At 41.8% G+C, this 27,079-nt stretch overlaps 1 protein-coding gene across 1 annotated transcript in view; it reads left to right on the top strand.

Moving 5' to 3' along the window:
• Nucleotides 1–1,889: 1,889 nt before the first annotated feature.
• LOC310770261 (uncharacterized protein) overlaps nt 1,890–27,079 on the top strand; it is a 32,180-nt gene continuing 6,990 nt past the window's right edge. Inside the window, exons 1-2 of the mRNA XM_083630827.1 lie at nt 1,890–2,673; nt 8,543–8,559. Of these exons, the coding sequence (XP_083486953.1) occupies nt 1,975–2,655 (681 nt within the window). The 5' untranslated portion in view covers nt 1,890–1,974 and the 3' untranslated portion in view covers nt 2,656–2,673; nt 8,543–8,559. The remainder of the gene's footprint in view (nt 2,674–8,542; nt 8,560–27,079) is intronic.

The following is a 27,079-nucleotide window of genomic DNA, read 5'->3' as shown; positions in this document are numbered from 1 at the left end:
AACCCTGACTCAAATTCTCTATCATCAAAATACTTTAAAGTGTGCTTACTTGAGAATAAAATGATTCCACTCTGAAGACAACATTCAGCCAGGGCTGCTGACAGCTACAAGTTTAAAAAGGTATTTGTGTGTCTGTCTGTCTAGAATTAATTTGGATTTTACTCTTTGGGTGCACTGTAGGATGGTCCTCGCAAAGATAGTTGCTTTGCTACTGAAGGACGACTTAATCGGTGACTTGAACTCATAAAGAAGATATGTTGCTTCTGGGCTTCTCTGATATATATAGACGTGTGTGTGTGCATTGGTGGTGTTACAAGTGTGTACCTGCAGCCAGCACTCATGTATGTTCATATACACACTGCTTTAAAAAATATATATACTTTATTTAGAGTTTGACAATAACAAAAAAAATGGCAATAACTACTACATCAGTTCATTACAACTATCTTTAACAATAATTGAAAAATTACAGAACATCACTTTAACTTACTCGAATTTTCATATTTAACTTTTTTTATCTCTTTCTTAGCAGATCAAAGAGAAAAGGACCAAAGAAAGAGGTACAAAGACAGAAAGAAAAAAGAGAGAGAGAAGGGAGGGGGGAATCAAAGAAAATCAAAGAAAAAAAGAAAAAAGAAAACAAAGAAAAAGAAAACGAAGCAAAACAAAATAAACACATTTGACTTCCTATTAGACTCATTGTGTTGTTATTTCTACTATTTTTTCACACACAGTTCAAAATTGTATTACTTTCTTTGTTTTCCTCAGATACCAAAAAACCCCTTATATTTCTTGTTTTTCAAGGATCATTCTATTTCTGCCAAGGGATGTTTATTATTATACTTTTCCAGATACCCTTTAAAGATTTTCCATTCTTTCTGTACTTTCTGTTTTGGATAACCTCTAATTCTCCCTGTCAACATGGCCATTTGCAGATATTCTATCATTTGGACCTGCCACTCATTTATCGTAGGTGTTTTGTCACTTTTCCAGTTTCTTGCAATTAAGATCCTGGCTGCTACTGTTGTATACATAAAAAGTGGTCTAATTTCATTTTTGATTTCTGGTGACATTATACCTATGAGGAAGGTTTCAGGTTTTTTCTTAAATGAGAACTTAAATAATTTTTTAAATTCATTATAGATGTTATTCCAAAATTCCTTAATGGTTGTGCATTCCCACCACATGTGCATATATGTCCCTATACCATCTTTACACCTCCAGCAAGTTGGTGATCTATTTTTATACATCTTTGTGAGTTTTGCTGGTGTGTGGTGCCATCTGTATTGCATTTTCATAATACTTTATCTCAGATTATAGCACGCCGTAAATTTAATGTTCTCCCTCCACAATTTCTCCCATTGATCCCTATAGATATTATACCCTAGGTCTTCCGCCCATTTCACCATTGATCCTTTCACCAATTCTTCTTTCACCTCCCATTCTAGGAGATGTCAAGTCGTCCTTTGGATACAAATTGATAGTTGGACAGAATTTGACAGGTTGATACTTTGGCAGAGTAGAAAGTAAAAAGACTTGGATAAAAGTGTTGTGGAAATACAAGTCCCAATCTTAAACCCTGGCACAAAGCCGAAGCTAAGCAGGGGAACTCTCCATCATACTGGGGGATAAATTTCCCAAGAAGGAAGGGTAATCTGGAATAGTTTTGGAATTAATATTTAGTGCTTACTGAAGACCAGGGGATTTATGCAATACTACCTGAAAGATTGGAGACTGTTCATTGACAGCAGCAAGTGATCACTGAAATGTGTTCTGCTACACAACGGCAACCAGTTTGCCTCTATACCCCTGGCTCACTCGACTACACTGAAGGAGAACTATGAAGCGGTGAAGTATGTGCTGGAGAAAATTGGTTATGATCAGCATAAGTGGTTTATTTGGGTTGACCTGAAGGTGGTGAACTTTTTGTTGGGACAACAGTCTGGCTTCACCAAGTACCCATGTTTTCTGTGCATGTGGGATAGTAGGAACCGTGCTCAGCATTACACAAAGAAGGACTGGCCTGTGCGGGAGGAATTGGTGCCTTGCAAAGAAAGGAACGTCATCAACGACCCTCTGGTGGACAGAGACAGAATACTCTTCCCACCGCTGCACATCAAGCTCGGCTTAATCAAGCAGTTCACCAAGGCTCTGGACAAGGATGGTGATTGCTTCACTTACTTGTGCCAGGCTTTTCCAGGATTGACCATGGAGAAGTTGAAAGCTGGCATCTTTGACAGTCCTCAGATCCGTCAGCTCATCAGAGATCCAGAGTTCGGAAACTCAATGAACGAAGTGGAACTGGAAGAGTGGAAGGCATTTGTTCTGGTAGTGAAGAACTTTCTTGGCAACAATAAGGCCAGAAACTACGCAGAACTTGTCAACAACATGCTGACTGCTTTCAGAAACCTGGGCTGCAACATGAGTGTCAAGATGCACTACCTATTTTCACATATGGACCGGTTTCCTGAGAACCTGGGTTCAATGAGTGACGAGCAGGGGGAGAGATTCCATCACGACATGAAAGAGATGGAGACCAGGTATCAGGGTCGCTGGGACGCAGTCATGCTGGCTGACTACTGTTGGACTCTGAAGAAAGACCTCCCTGCGGCTGAGCATTCCAGGAGTTCCAAGAAATGGAAGTTCAAGCCCTGAAGTTTGAAAAATGGTGAAGCAGACTTCCGGAGGCGGTGCCAACGGCAATGGCGGTCTCCTTCTAACTACGAGGGAGAGGCTCCACAGAAATCGGGTCTATCCGCTACGGCGCAGCGGAGACCCTTTAAAAAACCGCAGGCGGGGGAAGCCTGCAGCCGTGGGACTCGGCGGGTGCCAAAAGCGCCCCCCCAATTGGCAAAGGGACCCCGCAAGGGGCTCCGGAGCGGAACGGGGGTGGCGCGGCACTGAGAGTCGATCGCTACTTCTGTGGAGTGAAGCCGCTGCAGCTGTTGCCGGAGAGCGCTGTCCTTTCTTCTTTGAAATTCGGCTTTTAAACTACAACCCGTGAGTAAGACTTTTTAAAGTTGGAAAGATCAAAGGACTTGTTTCTTTGATCGGAATAAAGAACTTGAATCTGGCTCTGAAGCGGGGAAGACGTAAAAGGAAGTCCGTCTTCCGGTTTTGTAGACAGTATTAAAGCAAAGACTATTGGAACTAAGAACCGTGAAAGCTGAATTAAAAAGACTTAATTTTAACGTCAGATCTAAGAACCCCCCTTCAGAGTGGGGGGGGGGAGAAGAAAGTATTTTTTGAAGGGAAAAGTGGGAGGAAAGAAGAGACCACCACTCAATCCCTGATATTGGTCTGCCAGGAAAGTGGAAAGTATTGCACCGTTTAGAGACATTGTAATTTTATGTGTTTAACCTGCATTTGAACTGTATTGAAGGACCCCCTTTGCAACTGTTGCCACCCTATGGGAAAATTGGAAAGTTAAAAAGAGATACTGCTGCCTTTAGACAAAAGTGGCTTTGAAAAGAACATTGTTGCCATTGTGCTCCCCTAGAGGAGGATTGGGATACAACTGGGGAATTTCCACTGCAGCTGGCTTGGAGATTTTTTTATAACAAAACAAGTCAAGTCGTGAGAACAACCTTGGGATTTTAAGATAAAGTTATGGATCAGGATAAACCCCAGGAAAAATCTACAAGAATAAAAACTAGGCAGCAGCAACGAAGACAGTCGATAGTAGTTCCATCTCTCCCAGAAAAAGAGGATACTGGGCAGACAGGAACAAAGGGAGTAGGCCCTGATGAGACATTAAATGCATCACTTGACAGAATATTTGGAGCTTTGGAAAAATTGTCAGCTAAAATTGATGTAAACACTACAACCATTAGCTCCAATACACAGGCTATTGACCTGCTGCTCCAGGAATCTAAAGAGACAATGAAAATTGCTGAAGAAGCGAAAGAGAAGGTGACGGAGATAGAGGAAAAGATACCTCCAATTAATAAGCAATTGGATGACCACAAGGCCCAACTATCTCTAACTGAACTTAGAGACAAACAGAATAATCTAAGAATCAGGGCAGTACCGGACGGGGAAGGAGGTAATTTGTGTGATTTTCTTACTCAGGAGTTTGAGGAATTTTGGGGCCTTGAGTCAGATAAAGATTTCAAAATAGTGAGCGCCTTCAGAATTGGCAAAGGGGGAAGAAAGAACAAAGTGAGAGACTGCTTGATTTCACTTAGATCTAAAGAAGAGAGAGACAAAATATTGAGCTTCCATTATAAGAATCCATTGGAGATAGGAGATTCGAGAGCAGAAATCTTCAAAGACATACCAAAGTACATACTGGATTTGAGAGCTAGCTAACTACGGTGACTTAGTTCAACTGTTAAGAAGAAAAACATTATTTTTAGGTGGGAGTTCCCCCAGGGTTTGTCCTTCAATTATAAAGGGAAAAAAGTGAAGATAAGAACAGAGGAAGATAAGGTGAGATTTTTGAACTATCACGAGGAAGACCTACAGAAAGAGGTGGAAAAAGAGCAGAAGATATTAAGACCAGGAGTCCTGGATATAGGGAACCCACCATCAGGCTTGGAAAAAACAGAGAAAGCAACACCACCCACTGATCAAGAACAACTGACGGGAGCAGTCGGAGGGACTACAGAATAACAACACAATGTCTCTGCAAGCATTAAGTTGGAACATTCGGGGTCTGAACTCCCCTGACAAGAGGAAAAGAATTTTTCATTTGTTGAAAAAAGAAAATTTGGACTTGATTTGCTTGCAAGAAACCCACGTGATTAGAACACATAGGAAAGTATTGACTAACAAAAGATTGGGCCAAGAATTTATCTCATCAGACAAAGTTAAGAAGAGAGGAGTGGTGATCTATGCGAAAGAAAGTTTATCCCCAAAATTTGTTTTTAAAGATGAACAAGGAAGATTTGTGGCAATTGAAATACAGGCCCAAGGAGAGAAATTCTTGATAGTAGGTGTTTACGCACCAAACGAGGGGAAATCAGAATTCTTCAAGAAACTGCATGAGACGTTGTTGGACTTTATGGACTATAATATCATTATGCTTGGAGATATGAATGGTGTGGTATCGACAAATATGGACAAATCAGATAGACAAATAATTACAAAAGATGGAAGACTACCGAAATCTTTTTTTGAAATGATAGACAATATGGACTTAATTGATACTTGGAGAACTAAGAACCCCCTAAGTAAAGAAGGGACTTTCTTTTCTGAAGCCAAAAAGACCTGGACAAGAATTGACCAAATCTGGATAACCAGAGGAATGGCTCCAAAGATTTGAAAGGTGGAAATCTGCCCTAAAACTTGCTCTGACCATAATCCTGTGAAACTGGAAATGAAACTAACACTGACTGGCTCCTTCAGATGGAGGATGAATGACACCTTGTTTAGAGATCCAGAAATTATCAAGAAGGCCCAAAAAAGGGTGAAAGACTATTTTGAGATAAATTTGAAGACATCAGTGGAAAAAAGGGTAATCTGGGACGCAAGTAAAGCCGTTATGAGAGGATTCTTGATTCAACAGAATGCAATAAAAAAGAGAACTCAAGAAGAGAAAAAGGGAAAGATCTTGGAAAAAATAAAAGAAGGAGAGAAGAAGCTTAGAGTTAAACCAAAGTCGCAGGAAATCTTGAGGGAGATTAAATTTTACCAAGCACAATATATGAAAATGACAAATCAGGAGATAGAATGGAAAATTAAACAGATGAGACAGAAGACTTTTGAATCTGCTAATAAATGTGGGAAATTGTTAGCATGGCAATTGAAGAAAAGACATAAGTTAAATACCGTGACTGATCTTGAAGTGAATGGAAAGAACATACAAAACCCACAGGAGATTAGAAATTGCTTCCAGAGTTATTTCAAACAACTTTACACACAAGGGCCACAGACAGAGACTAAAATTTTGCTGATATCTTGGCTAGAAGACTTAAAAAAGTTTTAGCAGAAATGATACATTAAAGACCAGGCCGGCTTTCTCCCTGGTAGACATTTATCGGATAATATGAGAAATGTAATCAACATTTTGGAAACGTTACAAGTCAATATTAATACAAAAGCGGTGTTGATATTCGTAGATGCAGAGAAAGCCTTTGACAACATCTCTTGGATTTTTATGAAGAAAAATTTGCAGGGGATGGGGGTTGGACAAAATTTTGAAAATGGTATAGGTGCAATTTATTCTGAACAAAAGGCTAAACTTATAGTTAATAATATAGTGACAGAAGAATTCAAAATTGAGAAAGGGACACGACAAGGCTGCCCAATTTCCCCACTGCTTTTTATTTCGGTCCTGGAGATTTTGCTAACTATGATAAGAAGGGACCAGCTGATTCATGGTATTCAGGTCGGAGCAAAACAATATAAACTTAAAGCCTTTGCAGATGACCTTGTATTGACATTACAAGAGCCAGTACCTAGTACCAAGAGGGCTTTAGAATTAATCCAGGAGTTTGGTCACGTGGCAGGCTTTAAGTTAAATAAGTTAAAAACTAAAGTTTTGGAGAAAAATTTGACGCCGATGGAGAGAGAAAGGTTTCAGAAAGAGACAGATCTGACATTAGTAAAGAAGGTAAAATACTTGGGGGTGAATATGACTGCTAAGAATGCAAATTTATTTAAAGATAATTATGAGAAATGTTGGTCAGAAGTGAAGAAAGATTTAGAGATTTGGTCGAATTTGAAGCTTTCCTTGCTGGGTCGGATTGCTGTCATTAAGATGAATGTATTGCCGAGAATGTTGTTTTTGTTTCAATCACTACAAATCATTGACAAGATGGACTGTTTCAAGAGGTGGCAAAGAGATATTTCTAGATTTGTCTGGCAGGGCAAAAAGCCCAGAATAAAATTTAAGATACTTACTGATGCTAAAAACAGAGGGGGGTTCGCCCTGCCGGACTTCAAACTTTATTATGAATCAGCAGCTTTCTGCTGGTTGAAGGAATGGCTACTTCTTGAGAACACTGACATCTTAGATCTTGAAGGCTATGATAATGTATTTGGGTGGCATGCATATTTGTGGTATGGCAAGGTTAAAGCGCATAAAGCATTTAAAAACCATATTGTCAGGAAAGCACTATTTAATGTCTGGGCAAGATATAAAGATTTTTTAGAGAACATATTTGTGGTATGGCAAGGTTAAAGCGCATAAAGCATTTAAAAACCATATTGTCAGGAAAGCACTATTTAATGTCTGGACAAGATATAAAGATTTTTTAGAGAACAAAACCCCAAGGTGGTTATCACCTATGGAAGCGAAAGCTATGAAAAAACTTAATATGGAGGCAAAATGGCCAAAGTATTGTGAAATTTTGGAACAGGAAGGTGACAAGTTGAAATTGCAGAGTTATGACAAGCTCAAAGGGAAGGTGCGAGACTGGTTACATTATTTTCAAATAAGAGAGGTTTATAATCAAGATAAAAAAAATGGTTTTCAGGTGGAAAAATCAAAGTTGGAAACAGAACTGTTAGAACCCAATGCTAAGATATTATCAAGAATGTATAATCTGCTGTTGAAATGGAGTACTGAGGAAGAAATGGTAAAATCTGCTATGATTAAATGGGCACAAGATATAGGACATAATATTATGTTTGCTGATTGGGAGCAGTTGTGGACCACTGGGATTAAATTTACGGCATGTAATGCCCTAAGAGAGAATATTATGAAAATGATGTACAGGTGGTACATGACCCCAGTCAAGCTTGCAAAAATCTACCATTTGCCCGAGAATAAATGTTGGAAATGTAATGAAATTGAAGGTACATTCTTTCACCTTTGGTGGACATGCCCGAGGATTAAGGCTTTCTGGGAAATGATTTATAATGAAATGAAAAAGGTGCTTAAATGCACTTTCGTGAAGAAACCAGAGGCCTTTCTCCTAGGCATAGTTGGCCAATTGGTGCCAAAGAAGGATAGAACTTTCTTTATGTATGCTACAGCAGCAGCAAGAATACTCATTGCGAAGCATTGGAAGACGCAAGATCTACCCACCTTGGAAGAATGGCAGACGCAAGTAATTGACTATATGGAAATGGCTGAGATGACCGGCAGAATCCGAGACCAGGGAGAAGAGTTGGTGGAAGAAGATTGGAGGAAATTTAAATTTTATTTACAGAAGTATTGTAAAATGTATGAATGTGGATGACATTGAAATAAAATGAAGGGGTTCTAGTAACAAGAGATAAAAATTTGAAACTATAAATTTGGGAGGTAAAATATTTAAGGACAAAGTAGTAGGATATGAATTTGCTGAACTAATTGTTAAAGAGAGATACAAAAAAGGGAGGTGTGAGGAAGTCAGGAAAATAAGTTAATCAAAGATGAATAACTAGAAAAGAGCGATTTGTGTTTGCCCTATTTTATTTGTTGTGTGTTGATTGTTTTGTTTCCCCCCCCCCTTGTTAGGTTAAATGTTTGTATTTTATGTATTGTGAAAGATTGTATTGTTGTGTCTTATATTTTCTTTTGTGTTTTTATTGATGTATGTTTGGTTGTATCTTTTTATTGTTAAACCTAATAAAATATTATTATAAAAAAAAATTTAAAAAAATAGTGAAGCAACATGCAATTTACGTGTACTTACCTTTATCAATGCCCACCATTCAGTTTACAGTAATCGATGTTTCTATCAGGTAATCAATATATGTTGTTGGAAAAACATTTTTTCTTTTTTTAAAAAAAATAATTTTTTTTTATTAAAGGTTTTTATAACAACAACAAACATATAACAAATACATAAACAGACAAAAATAAAAACAAAACAAAAAACATGTACCATTTCATATCTTAATTTCTTATTCCTTTCTTCCCCGACTTCCTCATGCCTCCCTTTTCTGTATTCCAAATTCTTATCAATTACTCAGCAAATCTTCCCTTATTTTAATTTGAATTTAATCTAATCTTCCTTATTCTCCTTGTCTTAACCCTTGCTAATAGTAACCATTTACTTTCCAGTCCAACATCATTCTAACTTTCGTTAATTTTATAATATTTCTTTAAATAGTCCTTGAACTTTTTCCATTCTTCTTGCGCTGCTTCTCTTCCCTGATTTCGGATTCTGCTCGTCATTTCTGCCAGGCCCATGTAGTCTATCACCTTCATCTGCCATTCTTCCAGTGTGGGTAGTTCTTGTGTCTTCCAGTACTTCGCAATAAGTATTCTAGCTGCTGTTGTAGCGTACAAAAAGAAAGTTATATCCATCTTTAACACCCCCTGTCTGACAATACCCAAGAGAAAAACATTTTTTTCTCTTAAAAACATATTTAGGATGATATGTGTTGACAAAAATCAGCTGATAATGCCACAAAAATGTAATCGATTTTGTCACAAGATCTGATTTTTTTCAAATCAACATAGCACAAAAACCTGACCTGCTGGAGAGAAACGGATGCCATTTCCTGATTCAGCAGTGCAAAAATACCCTAAATCAATTGTAGAAATCTAGACAACATTCAAAAAGTAAAAAATTGTTGCCCAGTGTAATGATTTGCAGCTGAGGATATTTCTATTCTCAAAATGTGTTTTTGTTTTATTTATTTATTGCATTAATATCCCACCTTTCCCTCCCAAGGAGCTCAAGGTTCTCCCCGCTCTTTATTGAATCTCCATAACAACCGTGTTCGGTAGGTAAAGCTGAGAGACTGTGTCTGGCCCAGGGTCACCTGGTGAGCTTCATGGCTGAGTGGGGATTTGAGCCCTGTTCTCTCAGGTCCTAGTCCAACACAGTTCTACCACACTAGCTCACTCAAGGACCAAAAGCCCATCTAGTCCAGAATCCTGTTTGTGCTCCAGCCCACTGCATAAATGGAAGGAAGAGCCATTGCTTCATTTAATACATCCGTAATAAGAAAATAAAATGCATTTAAACCAGTGAGGGAAGGCAAGGCTTTAAAGAGGCCTTTGCCCATTTAGTTATCAACAGATTATAGTCACTCACTGACTGGAACTACCCCAAGTCACAATGCAGCTTTAGAGCTCAGACGCCAACAGTCAACATGATCCTCCAGATAAAAACCTGGCAAACCAAAGGCTTATATTGCCTAACAGACTTCTATGAAAACAACAAACCCTTGTCAACACAAGAAATACAAGACAAACTAGAAGACACCCAAATGCCCTGGTTAACACACCACCAATTACATGTCCTCGTAAACAATCCAGTAGTAAAATCAGCAGCAACTAGGCCTCTGACAACCTTCGAAAACCTCCTCCTAACAACAAAGGGACACTATGAAATTAACCCCACTCAATGGACCAGAATGTGGTCTAACACCCCCCCCCCCTTTAAATCCATATCAACGAAAAGGAAAGAACTCACTCTGAAACTCACCTACAGGTGGTACCTAACACCAATAAATTAGTGCTAAGGAACCTCACCAAAATGCCCAGGAACCTCACCAAAATGCTGGAGAGGGTGCACCTCCACAGGCACATACCTCCACATGTGGTGGGAATGCCCCCAACTCCAACTACTCTGGACAACAGCCATACGAGAAATATGTAAAATAACTAAGCAAGTATTAGAAATCACCCCAGAAATGGCCCTTCCAAGACAATAATGCCCACTCACATCACAAAGAATTCATAACCCACCTACTCGCAGCAGCCAGAAACATCATAACCAGATACTGGAGAGACCTATCAGGAGTAAGCATGGACCAATGGTACCAAATAGTATGGGAAACAGCCTTACTAGAAAATTTAACCAATAAACTGAAACTGACACAGGGACAAATAGAAGAAGATGCCTTCACCCTGGTATGGCTCCCCTTTATCACATACACAGCCAACAAGAAAATGACAAGAATCCACCAACAGCATAGGAATCAATATGGCTAACCTGATTCAAAAACACCCACCCATCCCACTCACACACAAAAACAAAGTTCACCACAGCCAATCACAAACAAGCAACCTCACCCTAGGCCAACCCCAATTTCTCTCACCACCAAAGGAACACTAGCGAATAGCAAAGAGAACTCGCAAAAGCGATGCTGACACAAAACCCCACACATACTCTAAGTAAAATAGAAACATTGCCACCCCAGCCCACCCCCACCCACCATGGCCCCCTCCACCTCTTCCCCCCTTTTCTTCCTAATGTAACACTAATGTCTCAACAAATGAAACTGACCTGTAGAAAATGTAACTTGAAAAAAGAGACATTGCACATACTTTTGTAAAAAAAAGAAATCTTTAATAAAAAATACAGTGATACCTCGGGTTACATACTTTTCAGGTTACATATGCTTCAGGTTACATACTCCACTAACCCAGAAATAGTACCTCGGGTTAAGAACTTTGCTTCAGGATGAGAACAGAAGTGGTGCAGCGGCGGCGCAGCGGCAGCGGGAGGCCCCATTAGCTAAAGTGGTGCTTCAGGTTAAGAACTGACTTCTAGAACGAATTAAGTTCTTAACCCAAGGTACCACTGTATATTTAAAAAAAAACAACCGCTCATAATGATTTTCTCACTGCACCAGGTGCCGGAGAAATGCTGAGAGCAGAGATGCCCCTTCATAGACCTGACAAAGGCCTTTGACCTCATCAGTCGAAAAGGACTCTTCACGCTGCTGAACAAGATGGGATGCCCACCTAAGCTTCACAAAATGATTATGTCCTTCCATGAGAACATGTGCAGCACCATCCAATATGTTGACTCATCCTCAGACACCTTCCCTATAAAGAGCAGCATGAAACAGGGCATGTTGGCATATGCTTCTCCCTGTTGCTCTTATATGCCTTCAGCTCAACTGAGGATAGTGAATACATCCCTACAAGGAGCAACAGGGCACGTCTCCATGGCAAAACAAAAGTGTGGTGGACCCTTATCCAAGAGAAATTGTTTGCAGACAGCACAGAGACTCATTTACCACTTTTCCCAAGCCAGCAGAGAATTCAGCATTTCCATCAGCCTGACGAAGACTAACATATTGGGTCAGGACGTCATCAGCATTGGTGACCACACACTTCAGGTGGTAGACATAAGCAGCAATCTCTCCACTGACACCGAGTTGGACAAGCATATTGGCAACGCAGCTATTGTCAATGGCTCGTGTCTCCAAAAGGGTCTGGGAGAATGGGATACTAATGGTCAATGCCAAGATGAAGATTTCCCAGGCTTGCATGTTGAGCACACTCCTTCATGGAAGTGAGTAGTGGGCGACTTACAACCATCAGGAGTGACACCTCAATGACTTCCACATGTGCTGCATCAGGATTTTAGGTATCACATGGTAGCACAGAATTCCAAAGAAAGATTGTGCTCTCCCAAGTCCACACTCCTGTCCCAGTGACGTCTACACTGGCTTGGTCATGGTCACAGAATGGAAGATAGCAGGATCCCCAGTGATGTGCTCCGTTGGGTGCTGGCTTCTGGCACCAGGCCAATTGGCAGACCAACTCTGTGCTACAAAGATGTCTGCTAATGTGACATGAAGGCTGGTAACATCAAGCCTGTCATGTGGGAATCCCTTGCAGACAACCACAGTGCCTGGAGACAGGCAGTCAAGTCATGTATCCATAGCAGTGACCAGAGAAGGAATGACTGCTGGGAGGAGCGCAAGAAAGAAGAAGCATCATGGTGCATCTGCAGCAGCACAACTGGATCTCTTCATCTGCCCCAGCTGCAACAAGACATGTCTCTCCATTGTCGGTCTCTATGGCCACAACAGGCACTGCGACTTTACAACAGCTTGACCTCATCCCCAAATGCACACTTCTCCATTGTCTCCTGAGACAGGCAGATGCCAACAAAAACAATCTCAGCTGGCAGTGGAGTCATTCATTTTAGTCATTATAACACAAGAATAGCCTTCTGGATCAGGCCAATGGCCCATAAAGGCCAGCATCCCGTTCTCATAGTGGCCAACCAGATTGCTGTGGGACACCCTTAAGCAGGACCTGAGGGCAAGAGTGAATATCCCCTCCTGTGGTTTCCAGTAATTTGTTTTCAGAAGCACTGCTGTCTCCAACTGTGGAGGCAGAGCAGAGCCACCATGACTAGTAAAGGTAAAGGTAAAGGGACCCCTGACCATTATTTTTTTATAATATTTTTATTAAGATTTTTACATTACAAAAAATAAAAACAAACAGAAAAAGAAAAAAGAGAAGAAAAAAAAAAAGATCTTTCCATCACATTATTTTTCATTTACTTGTTTCTTGGACCTCCTCATACCTCTCTTTTTTGTATTCCAATTCACTTTATTAACTCAGCAATTTGTTTCCCTCTTTATTCTACCCATATCCTTATTCTTAAATTACGTTCTTAATATTTTACTTTAATAAACCCATTATTTTTTTTCCATATTCTTTTAACTCATTACAGCTAGAAATCTCTTAATTTTAATCCAACATTATTCTAAAATTCATTAATTTTACAATATTTCTGTAAATACTCTTTAAATTTCTTCCAATCTTCTTCCACTGACTCTTCCCTCTGGTCTCGGATCCTGCCGGTCATTTCCGCCAATTCCATATAGTCCAGGGACCCCTGACCATTAGGTCCAGTCGCGACCGACTCTGGGGTTGCGATGCTCATCTCGCTTTATTGGCCGAGGGAGCTGGCGTACAGCTTCCGGGTCATGTGGCCAGCATGACTAAGCCGCTTCTGGCGAACCAGAGCAGCACACGGAAACGCCGTTTACCTTCCCACTGGAGCGATACCTATTTATCTACTTGCACTGGCATGCTTTCAAACTGCTAGGTTGGCAGGAGCTGGGACCGAGCAACAGGAGCTCACCCTGTCGTGGGAATTCGAACAGCCAACCTTCTGATCGGCAAGTCCTAGGCTCTGTGGTTTAACCCACAGCGCCACCAGTAGCCTTTGATAACTCTTATCCTCCATGAATTTGTCCAAATCCTCTTATGAAGACATCCAAATTGGTGGCAGAAGACCATCCAACCTCTGCTTAAAATCTTCCAAGGAAGGAGAACCCACAACCTCTTGAGGGAGACCATTCCAATTATATTTAGTTTCTTGAAAGCTTTTCTTAGAGGGGAAATTTAATTTTTACTTGTTCTGGAATTTCAAACATTAAGATTCTTGTTGTTTTGTAAAAATACTAAGATATGGTGGGGGAAGGACATCCTGAGTGAGGAACTAAGGTGTTGTTTTTTAACAAAATGATGGAAATCCATCTCATTTAACACTGAGAGAGAGCCTCTTCTCCTAAAACAAAAGCACTTGTTAGTGCCTGCTTAGAAAGATATAAAATGTGTCTATTAGAAACTCCAAGCTGAAGAGGTTATGCTCAGAAAAGTAGCCAAGCTTTTTATTTCACAATCCCAGCATGTCTTAATTCCATTTTCTCTCATTGTTCTCTCAAATCATTTCCATGACCCTGCCTGAATGAAACTCAGCCACACACCTCAGGAGTATGTTGTGGCTGCTGAGGATTCCAATACAAAAGAACGGTGGAAAGCAGGTTGTTAATTCATTTTGTTGCCTCCCCCCACCCTTTCTCTTTTCATAATGCTTTATTCAGGTCTTTAAAAGGTGAAAAAATGGGAAGGAATGATGTGGCCCAACTAGGCTTATGTAAAGGCCCAAATTGAGTCCGTATGCCATTCTCCAAGGGAAAGGGCTAGTGTCACTCTTAATTACAGTAGGACAAGGGATGGCTGTGGAGGGGTTTCTATGGCAACAGCAGGGAAGGCAGCACAATGCAATGCATGAGGGGATGGTGGCTCAAGAAGAATCAGGTCAGAAAATAACTTCATGCACAAACATATCCAAGAATGCGCCGCAGAAGAGGCTCTGGAGGCCACAGAATTCCCCTCCCCATCATATTTCTATGGAAACTACCTGCATACACAGAATTGATCCTGGCTTCCAAAACTGAATGTGATGCATTCAGCTGGGATGGACCAGCCCTGTTCCTAAGATGCAAGCAAGGAGCTTCAGAAGACCAGGCCTGCAGGGGGTGGGGGCAATAATTCAGACTATGACTGTGGGTAAGGATTCACTGTGATCTCTTGACCTTAAAGAATGTGTTTGTGTTATGGCTGGACATTCCACCTGCAGGACTGGATGTTCTTCCCCACAAAAGGTCTATCTACATCAGTGTGGGGACCTCAGGCCCAGAGATGAAATGCATTCTTCTGGGTCTCTTCATCTGGTCCTTCACACCCTCCCATGGGCATAGCCAAAGGTGGAAGCGGGGCAGCTGCTCCCCCAATCAATAAAAATTAATAAAAATATTTAGCTGAGGTTCTGCCCCCCGCCATAAATCCTAGCTACGCCCATGACAGCTTGTAAGGTAGCTGGCATTCATTTTTCCAGGTTCATACCTGGTGAAGGAGTTGAAGCAACTGTTGAACCATTTCCTCCACTTCCAACATGTCCTGTGCCCCTTCCTCAGTCTCTGACTGCTCAGCCCCTTCCCTTTCCTCCTGGCTCCTCATGGATGGCACCAAACCAGGGGCGCAGGAAGGGGGGCAGTGGGGGCGGACCACCCCGGGTGTCACCCCCTTCTGGAATGACACCCGGGGCGGCTGCTGCACCAATTGCCCCCCCCCGGGCGGATCGCTGCTGTGCCGATACCCCCCCCCCAAGCGGATCACCTGGCTCCCATGGAGGGAGGGAAGGAAGGAAGGAAGGAAAGGAGGAAAACACATTTGGCCCTCACCTGCTGCCTTCTGGGTCAACGCACTGGATCAATGTGACAACTGATCCATGCCTGTCAGAGCCTGCATCACTGCAATGGGGACCCTTCCTGGCTCTGCCATTGAGTGAAACACATCAACTAGCCAACTCAAATTAACCACTACCCCCGATCCTACAGTGTGGAGTACATGAAAAAGGAAGCAGCCCAAATGCTGAAATAAATAAATAAATAAACCACTACTTTATAAATGGTGACCAGCTGTTCCCACATTGCTAGTGAGAGATGGGGGGTGGGACAGAAATTCATGCAAACTTCTGAAGAGCTCAGGGGACGAGCAGCCCTGGACTTAATTGTCCAGGGATCCTTTACAGCCAAACCTCGTTTCTCAAACGGCTCCATTTTCGAAGTTTTTGATTCCCTAACACCAAAATCCCTGAAATAAATGCTCCAGCTTTTGAACATTTTTTGGAACTCGAACGTCCGACATGGCTTCTGCTTGAGTGCAAGAAGCTCTTGCAACCAATTGGAAGCAATGCCTCAGTTGTCGAACATTTTGGAAGTTGAACAGTCTTCCAGAACAGATTATGTTCAAAAACCAAGGTTTGACTGTACCTTTTAACTTTACCACAGTAAAATAACTCCAGGAGTGGAAACAGCCAGTGCTCAATTATTTGTCCCAAATCCAGAATGGAAATCAGACTTCAAACCATATGTTGTCAATTATACTTCCTCACTTGTATTGCCTTTTTAAAAAAGAAGTAATGGAACAGAGTAACATAATGACAGTGCAATAATGTCAGTTCCACAATCAGCATAGCTGTCAAGTGTCCCTTATTTGAAGGGACAGCCCCTTATTCCAGTGCCATGTCCCGCTGCTGTCCCTTATTGATGGATGTCCCTTAAATGTCCCTTAAATGATGTCCCTTAAATTTCAAAGGAAGCAGCTCCTCTCCTTCCCTCCCTGCCGGCCAGGGAGGAGGGAGGCTCCAACTGTGTTGCTTGGCTATGTTGCTCACCCAATAAGAAGTCTAAGAACGACTGGGGGGGTGGAGCTTGCATGCCTTGTGTGTGGCTAGTTAATGCAAGCTGAGGGGGTTTTTGAATTCTGGACGCCATTTTGTTGCACGTGCTGCTGCAAACTTTGCAGTGCAAAGCCAGGCCGGGGAGCCATCTTAAGTTGAGGCTGCATAGGCCTTGTGGTGCATGTAATTCAGATTCTATTCAGTTGAACCTTTGGTTACAAAGTTGGTTGGACAGTGTTCTCGAAGCTACCCAGCATGAGTTTGACTAGACTGCAGGAGGACAGGAAGACTGGAGTGCCTGGAACAGGTGAGGCTGCAGGTCCCTTATTTTGGCTGCTGGTCCCTTATTTTCAAGGCTGCTGGTCCCTTATTTTCAAATCTGTAAGTTGACAGCTATGACAATCAGTTGCCTAAGTTCCATAATTTCACCAGCAGCAGGCAGTGGGACAAATAACATACTTATTGGTGGAATATGAACTGTAGCAGAACAGAAATGGTGCTGCATGCAACAAATAAGTGGGTGGGATAGAATATGATGCCTTCTTACAATGCCCAAGCAGCCCAGTCTCACTCTCTCTGGGTGTGGAGGGGAAAGGGATGCACAGAGCTCATGAACATAATCCATGTGGCCTACATTATAAATCAAACGCCTAATGAAGGTGGCTGATGAAGGCTCAGTAGGTGCATTAGTCATCTCAAGTTGACAAAATCCAAAATTGCAGTCTAAATTGGATTTATTTATTTACTTACAGTATTTGCATTGACTGTCCTATACATTCACTCTCTGGAAGGCTCTCCAAGATACACTGGTAAAACACAATATTAAAAACAGGTCCCTCATTATGCAGACATTTGATTCTCAGTGTAAATAGAACAGTAGCAAGAAATATAAATATTTATACAGTTTTGTAAAGAAAGGGGGTATTACTTATAAAATTATAAAACTATTTATTATATGAGCAAAAACAGCATCTTAGTCTTCTTCCCAAGAATCTACTCTAACAGAAAATGAATGAAGAGGTGGGGGTAGAAACTCTTTGCCCTGTGCTAGCCAGTTCCTGGGGGAAAAACAAGTTAATGCACACTGGAAGGAGGCAGAACAACAGAGAAAGGATTTTGCTAACAACCAAGTCAGCCTCCCTGTCTTGAAAAGGAGGGCTTTCCTAAGCCAAGAGCTGCCTAGCCCCACCCCCAATTACCTGACCCTGGCATAGCCCAAACGTGTTCAAAGTTCATTGGAATCTCGCCAGCTGTTTACACCTGCTTGCTGACAGTGTCACAATGAGATATTCTGGAGGTGCATCTCCCCAAAGGAGTAAGTCACCTCTGTGGCCTGTGAGTTCATCCTCACTCTTTGAGTAAACTGGAGGCATGCCATGAGAATACTCGGAGTAACAAATCCCAAGACTGAACCGTGGGGCTCTGGGTTTGTTGGTGGTGACCAGCTCCGCATTGTAGTCAGGGGGTTCTGGTGTATAGCACTTGCTGGAGGAAGCAAACCTTTGGGAGGTGCTGTTGGTGGTGCAGGTAAACATCTGGATTGGGTATGGTATACATTGCTGGGCCAGACCCTCTCACCAGGTCTTTAGCCTATGCACAGAGGCACTGGATGCCATTGAGAGGCAGGGAGCCACTGGTTTGCCAGGTAACTGAGAAATGTAGATCAGTTTTTACTCCTTCCTTCTTTGGTTCACAAGAACAAATGAAGCCCCTGTGGATTAGGCCAGTGACCCAGGAAGTCCAGCATCCTGTTCTCAAAGGGGCTAACCAGATGCCTGTGAAAGAAAGCAAATGACTGAATACAAGCCTAGCCTTCAATACAATATTGTACCATGGAGCATTTCAGCTCAAGGTTCCAGCCACTCTGTTCCACCACCACCCCAAATAGTCAATTCAGTATGCAATTTTCACTAAGTATGCTAAATTCTCATTGGGCTATTGGGGGTGAGGGGAGTGTTCTCCTCTGAGAGATTTTTTTATTTTATTTTATTTCATTATTTTCAAACCTTGCAGTTTTTCCCAGGCTTGCTGAGCCCCCGCTTCTTGCACACAGATGGTGCTGTTTATGTGATTTAAGGGTGTGTCCCCAGGCCAGGGTAGTCAACATCATGACCTTAAGATGTTGTTGGACTCCAACTCCCAACACCATGGTTAGTGGCTAGGGATGATGGGAGTTTTAGTCCAACACACAGAAAGCAGCCCCTTTATAGCCCCTGCCCTTTGCACTGTAAGGCCTGAGGGAATGAGGGTAAATTCAGGGGTCTGGATGCCTTTGTTTATTTAAAACAGGAATGGGAGGATCAGCCCAGGGGACACATGTGACCCACCACACCTCTCTGTCTCTGACCATTAGGACTCTCCCCAAGCCACAAGCCTCACTGCCATGGGCATAGCCGGGGGGGGGGGCAGCTGCCCTTCCTAAATCAAGTAAATCAATGAAAATCAATTAAATCAATGACAATACAAATGAAAAACTAATGGAGGTTCTGCCCCCCCCCCCAACTTGAAGCCTGCCCCCTAAAATAAATCCTGGCTACACCCATGCTCACTGCCCCTGCTTTGTGCCCTCAAGTGCATTTGCCAGGCTAGAATGTAAGATTGAAGAGAGATGATGCCTCTTGCTTACCTGGATGAATGTGTGTGTATGTGTGTGTGTGTGTGTGTGTGTGTGTGTGTGTGTGTGGAGCTGGATTGTAGCCAGTGCCAGATTTACATATAAGCTAAACAAGCTATATAAACTCTCTTGATGGCCCCAAAGAAATTTAAAGGAAAAAACACCTGGATGTACATTACCAAAATATAAGATAAAAAACAAATAAAATAAAACCTACATACAGCAACAGTGTTTTGCATTATTTGGGCTCCTATTTGTTATGTGCAAATGGCTTTAGATAACTATTAGGTCCATAAATTACCATATAGCATCTATTCAACACAAAAAACAGTGACAATTTGTCGTTGACAAAGGACGGCTGGACATATAAAGGGCCCCATTACCTTCAGTAGCTTAGGTAAATCCGGCCCTGATTGTAGCCTAATGCACAGAGTCCCATCTGCCGCTCCACCCAGTTTTTGCCTCTAACTCAACTCAACACTGGCACATGGCCCTCAGAAGGTTATCACAAGGGCTCAAAAAAGGTCCCCCACCCCTGATTTAACTGGGTCCTCCCGCTTGCCTTTCAAAAAACAAGGCCCCCAAGGCAGCTCAGAACAATTTAAAATGAACAACATGGAATGAAATTGCAGCCATAAAATACAATTACAAGCAGCTCAAGCCTGAAGCAACAGTAGCATGATCCCAAACAGCTGAAGGAAAACAATAGAGAGGATTAAACAGCCCAAATTCCCAACTATAGCAAAGCAGCCATGTAGAAAACACACCAAAAGAAACATGCAAGAGGAACCAGCAGGAGCTAGGGAAACAGATTCATGTGTGTTGATAGCAGGGCTTTTTTCCTAGAAAAAGAAGTGCCAGAATTTACCAAAGTTTGGTAACCAAAGTTTGGTTTGGTAACCAAAGTTACCAAAGTTACTGAGTTACGGCTGAAAAAGCCTGCTTGATAGCATAAAGCAAAGTCCCAATTTACTTATTCACTCTGCGCATAGTTGAACTATGGAACTCCCTTCCACAGGAGGCAGTGATGACCACCAACTTGGAAGCTTTAAAAGAGAACTGGACAGATCCACAGAGGAGGAGAAGGCTTTCAATGGCAACTAATCAGGATGAATCTGTCCAGTGGTGGAGCAAGCCGATCGGGCACCTGGGGCGGCACGCATGCCCTGCGCCCAGGGGCGGGGCCAGCCACCCATGGGGTGGGGTGAGCTGGGGCAGGACGCTTCACAGGGCCTCCAAGGAGTCTGCCTGCCTCTTCCCACTCAGCCACCCTGAGAGACGCATGGCTTGGGCGTGCTGCAGGTCTTGCGGTAAGTGCCACCAGGCATTTTGTCACCCCCCTCAGTGGTGACACCCAGGGCAACTTGCCCCTACTGTACCCCTTCCTCTGCCCCTGACTCTATCCTGCTTCTGTAGTTGAATGCAATGATGCTTCTGAATACTAGTTGCTGGAAACATGGGAGGAGAGAGGGCTCTAGTGCTCAGATCCTGCTTTCCAGCAATTTTCTTACACTTACAATTGCCAGTAGCATTCCCCCTCCACCCTGGTTTTGGTTAAATAAAGCAATTTTTAAAATGTATATTTATCTATTAAGGGTTCCCCTCCCAAACTAGGTACAACAAAATAAAATAGATACAGAAGCATGCAAAGGAACACAAATGAAACACAAACATTTTTTTGCTTGGGGCAGCATGGAAGAAAAGAAAAGTTGATGTTCACAGAAAGCATTTATTTCATGTAAAAGGTGAGTTCAAGTAAGTGCATCAATTAGACAAGCCCTGGTGACTATTTTAAGCAACGAGAATGGTATGAAACTCTCCAAATAATAAATTAATAAATAAAAGCTGAGCAAAATTGGCCATGGAAGATTCGGACCATGGTACTTGGAGAGGATGCTGAGCAGAAGCCAAATGGAAACCTGCTTCAACTTAGCGCACTCCAGATGTTGTGAACTACAGTTCTTATCAGCCCCAGTCGGTGTAGCCAAGGATCAGCAATGATAGGAGCTGACATCCAACATTTGCAGGGCCCCATCACAGGAAAGGCTGAGCCAGAGGAATGCCTCCTCAGGAGCAAGAGGCCTACTCATGAGCAAGGCAGTTTTGCTAGTCATGACTTGCTAGTCTGACATGACTTGTTTTTGATAAACCCATGCTGGGTTTTCTAAGTGCTCACAGACCACCTGTGGAATTATCTGTTCTAGAACCAAGCTCACTGGTTGATAGTTACCTGGGTCTTCTCTCCCCTCTTTTGAAGATTGGAGCAACATTTGGCAACCTCCAGTCTGCAGGGACCTCATCTGTTCTCCAATAATTCTCAAAGATTATAGACAGAGGCTCTGAGATTATATCCGCAAGCTCCTTTAGTTCCCTGTTCTACATCTTCTCCAGTCTATGTCATGTTCCAGGGAATTAGGCCCCCTTCAATCAGGATGAGGGTCCAAGAATGCCAAGGAGGATGAGTGCTGCATGCAAGAAAGCACCTGCCCCAAGGGAAAACTCTGGAAGACATCATCCAAGTGGACACCTCAGTGTAAGAGGAACCCCCGGAGCTTGCCTAGCCATCATGCCTGCAGCCTAAGGACACTCTGCCCTTCTTCTTGGATTCCACAGACACATCCTCCAACCCTTAGCAGAGCTGGAGGCCTCCCATACTGCTGGATTGAGCAGGAGCAGCAGAATTGATCAGTGTTTCATGGGTAACATGGAACATGCATGTGCACACATGGGCACATATCTCTTGAAAGATGTTTCCTAGAGAGATGATTCCTTTGTGTGTGTATCTTCAAAGATGTGTGTAACAATGCCTTTCCACCCAAGAAAAACGCATCTCGAAAGATCAGTTTATTACAAGAAAGAAAACTGTGCAAACCCAAATACACAGCAACTGTTGTGAATTCATCTTTACTGAGATGCGTTGGTCAGCACTATCATTTAAGAATAAGAACACAGTCTAATCTAACAGAGCAAAGCAGTTGAATTATGACACTCCTACAAAATGAAGGAAGATTGCACTTCTCCTTTGCCGGAAGGGGCTCCTGCAGCATTAATGTGCAGCAGTCAAAAGAACCAGTGGCTGAGGCTAAGACCACTGTGCCGAGAGTTTCCTTAAGGGACCCATGAGCCTTGCAATAGGGTTAGGCTCTGGATTAGGCTCACAAGGAGGAAAAAAAGGCTGCAAATTCCTCCAGGCTTCCTGGTTTCTTGTTTTGCTAAGAAGTCCTTACAGGCTTAAGTACAGGGTAGAGTGAAGGGTGAGTGTATACCTGCTGATTCTGCCTGACAAGAATTTTCTTCCAGTATTTGTTCTCCTTGTCAATGATCATGACAGCCAGGCTTGCCTTTTCCGTGGGTCTAGGCACTGCATTTATGTAACCTCATCTCTTCTATTAGTTTCTACTAGGTGATATTATTTTAATAGACTAGCATAACAGAACTGTAGAGTTGGAAGGAAACCTAGGGGTCATCTGGTTCAGCAATGCAGAAAATCTCAACTAAAGCATCCATGAGGGATGCCCATCCAACCTCTGCTCAACAGCCTCCAGTGAAAGAGAGTCCACCACTTTCCACGGTAGTCTGTTCCATTGTCAAACAACCCTTATCACCAGAAAGTTCTTCCTGATGGGATCTCCTTTTGTGTTATTTGGATCCATTGGTTCAGGTCTCCTGGAGCAGCAGGAATCCCACCCCCTATGTTCCATGTGACAGCTCTTCAGATATTTGAAGGTGGCTTTATCAGTCCAGAAGAACTGCCCCCCGCCCCGATCCAACACACTCTGCCTCTGTTCATGTCATTCAGCAATGGAAAGGTGGATCTTTCAGATTTTCCCCCATTTCAAGCTGCAAAAAACGTCCACAAGTTTCAGTGTTTAAAAATGCAAAGAGACTCATGCCCAGCCCACAGTTACCAGGAGCTAGATGTAGAGCAGAAAGAAATAGCCTGCTGTCTGCTTCCTGCTAAAACGCTTTTTGATCAATCACAATCCAGATGGCTAATCTGGTTTCAAGATGGAAAATGTGTACGTATCTATCCTTAGGAATACTGAGTCAGTATAAATCAAATAAACTGGGCTCTTGTTGCCTACTGCAAGGCTATAAAAGCCTGTCATCTATTAGAAACGGTTGGTCTCTGCTACCCAAAGCTTTGGAGAAATATTATTGAGTTTATTCTGTAGCATTTATCTCTGTGTCTGTTTGGCATCAGGAAATACATTCTTCTTCAGAGTTCAATGCTGGTGTGGAAGCAGCTTACCAAGAGGCTGTTTTCTGGGACACTGCTGACACCCACCAATAGCATCCCCAGTGAAAACATGGCACTGGTGAAATTTACAATGCTGAGCGTATCTTAAGGAAAGCCTAATGTGATGGGCCCCACCAGCAGAGAGGGGTTATTTCATGCTGTCAGGAACTGCTGGAATCTATATGTGGCTGCCCCGTGAGATGAGTTGGGATGGACTAATCTGTCAAATTCCATTTCTCTAAGTTCATTTTTCTGAATCCTATATTTAGTTCTCTACATTTCTGCAGCAATCTGCTTTTTTAAAAAATCCTAATGGAAATTCAGCAGCAATGTAATGCAAATGTCTCCTTACAAACACATTTTTGTACAAAGTATTGACTATTATATATGCATGTGTAAGCAATTTCCCCATGTCAAGTACTTTATTACGGTCATAGAGCAGCATAAGCAAAACATCTAAATAAATAGCGTAACAGTATGAATCTTCTGGTTGGTCGCCCGGTAATGGCAGTCAGGAGCTCTTTCGGCTGAAAGAGCCCCAGCGCTTTGAAGTTGAGGGAGACCACGAGAGCGCCGTGGTTCCCCACAAAAAAACTTCAGATTGGGTGTTCTGAGGACCTGGTGTTCAGGCGGGTGCCTCTACATGACTCCCCCGCTGCCCGGTAAGCTTGTAAGAGCCCCGAGAGTGAGCGGGGTTGGAGATGTGGCACAGCGGAAATGACTGCTTCCTTCAAAGCACGAAGCTCCGAGACTGGCAATCGTGAGCGGCCAACTCCTCCTTGAAAAAAGACTTAAAATTTGGAACTGTAAGTAGTAAGAAAATTCAATTTGAAAAAAGATCAGCGAACAAAAAAGGGATTTAAAAACGAACCTTGGCCCCTTTCGTTGGAGAAAGTTAAAATCGGTGAGCAAAGACCGAAGCCTTAAAAGGAAAAAAAAGTTTGGAAATTTTGCAGGCAAAGTTCTACCCCTCTTCTCTAGAGGGAAGAAGGGGAAATTGTTTTAAACAAAATTCACTTTGGGAGACACCAGTATAGTGTAAAGAGACTCCTTCATTTTGCAGTGGACCACCCGGGAGGGAAGACTAGTCTCCATTGTGACGTCACAATGGAAGAGGTAACATTTAATCTCCGTTCCCACTGCCTTTGTTACAATCTATCCTGCGGCTGTCTGGTTACAATTTAAAGTGGTTAAAAGTGTCTTCTACCTTCAGGACTTTCTATAAATATTAAGGGGAGATTTGGAGAACTTTATTTTTTCTCTTCTAGCCTGCCTTTAAAGAACATGGGGGCTGCTTCTGAGCCGGCTTTTGTGGGGCTGGTGGAGGACACTTGTTTTTCTCCTTCACTGTGCCAGACTGTGGGACTGACCTTGAAATTCATAAGCCACTATGTGTGCGGAAAAAACAAGACTTGGCTCCAAAAATCAACCTTTTGAGGAATTGGTAATGTCAATGCTGAATGACATTAGAGATGGTTTAAATCGTAATACGGTAAGCATCGATAAGTTGGATAAAAGGATTGAACTTACTAGAGGGATTAATTACAAGACAGGAAGTAGAACATGCAATAAATTCAATGCAACTTGGCAAGGCACCGGGACCAGACGGTCTGTCAGTGAAATATTATAAGACATTGAAAGATTGGCTCATTCAACCTCTGGTAGAAGTATGTAATTTGATTTTAAGAGGGGGCAAAGCACCTGAAACCTGGAAGGAAGCTTATATTACTCTGATTCCTAAACAGGGCCAAGATAGATCTAATGTGAAGAACTATAGACCAATCTCCTTACTTAATGTGGATTATAAAATTTTTGCAAATATATTGGCTAACAGGCTTTGTCTGAGCATATACATAAGGACCAGGCAGGATTTCTGCCAGGAAGACATATGAAGGATAATATTAGGAACGTCGTTGATATTTTAGAAAAGCTGGAAGCAAGAAAGAACTGCAAAGCAGTGTTAATTGATGCAGAGAAAGCCTTTGACACTGTATCTTGGAGTTTTATGTTATATAACTTTGAAAGTATGGGGGTTGTTCAAGACTTTTTAAATGGTATCAAAGAGAGCTATCAAGAAAAAAAAGCTAAAATTATTGTAAATAATGTGGTATTGGAGGAAATTAGAATTGAGAAAGAAGCCCACTTTCCCCTCTGCTGTTTATTGCAGTCCTAGAGCTCTTGCTAAGTATGATTAGAAAAGATGAACAAATTAAAGGATCCAGTAGGATCCAAGCAATATAAATTAAAAGCCTTTGCTGACGATTTAGTATTGACACTACAAGAACCAGACTCCAGTGCAGTAAAAGCACTGGAGCTGATACAGGAATTTGGACAGGTAGCAGGATTTAAGTTAAATAAGAACAAAACCAAAGTAATAGAGAAATATCTGGATAATGATGAAAGGAAACTATTACAAAAGACGGGCCTGGATTTTGTGAAAAAAGTTAAATATTTGGGGGTGAATCTGTCTGGGAAAAATCTGAATTTGTACAAATAACTATGAAAAATTGTGGAATGAAATCAAGAGAGATTTAGAGATTAGGGTCAAATTTAAAATTGTCATTAATGGGCCGGATTGCAGTGGTAAAGATGAATGTATTGCCAAAGGTGCTCTTTTTGTTTCAAGCCCTCCCAATTATAGACAATGTGAAATGTTTTAAAGAATGGCAAAAAGCGCTATCTAGATTTATCTGGCAGGGGAAAATACCCAGAATTAAATATAAACTACTTATGGATTCTAAAGAAAGAGGGGGATTTTCCCTGCCAGATTTGAAAATCTATTTTGAAGCAGCAGCGCTTTGCTGGATTAAAGAGTGGATACAACTAGAAGACACTGATGTTTTAGATTTGGAGGGATTTGCCATTGTGTTTGGATGGCATACATATTTATGGTATGATAAAGTAAAGGCCCATATGCATTTAAAAATCATGTAATTAGGAAATCGTTGTACAATGTTTGGATAAAATATAAAGATCTTTTAGAAAGCCCAGATGGCTTTCACCAAAGGAGGCGAAGGCCCAGAAAAAGTTAAATATGGATATCAAATGGTTGAGATACTCAGATCTATTATTGGAGGATAAAGAAAGATACAAACTAAAACCATTTGATCAAGTTAAAGATAAGTTAAATTGGCTACATTATCACCAGATTAATGAATTATATAAATTAGATAAGAAAAATGGTTTCGCTTCTGAAAAATCTAAGTTGGAAACGGTTTTGTTGGATTCTAAAGTTAAAAATCTGTCTAAAATGTATAATTTATTGTTGGAGTAGCATACAAAGGATGAACAAGTTAAATCAGTGATGATAGATTGGGCAAGAGATGTAGGACATAACATAATGTTTGAGGATTGGGAAAGACTGTGGAAGAAGGGAGTCAAGTTCACTGCATGTACAATGTTAAAGGAAAACATGATGAAAATGATGTATAGATGGTATTTGACTCCTGTTAAATTTACAAAGATTTATCATAATTGTGATAATCTATGTTGGAAATGTAAAGAAAAAGAAGGTACTTTCTATCATATGTGGTGGACCTGCCCCAAGGTGAAAGACTTCTGGGAAAAGATTTATAATGAATTGAAAAAAATGTTGAAATATACATTTATAAA

This window comes from Podarcis filfolensis (assembly GCF_964270895.1).
Source record: "Podarcis filfolensis genome assembly, chromosome: 9".
Taxonomy (NCBI): domain Eukaryota; kingdom Metazoa; phylum Chordata; class Lepidosauria; order Squamata; family Lacertidae; genus Podarcis; species Podarcis filfolensis.
This window is presented reverse-complemented; position numbering and strand designations above follow the sequence as displayed.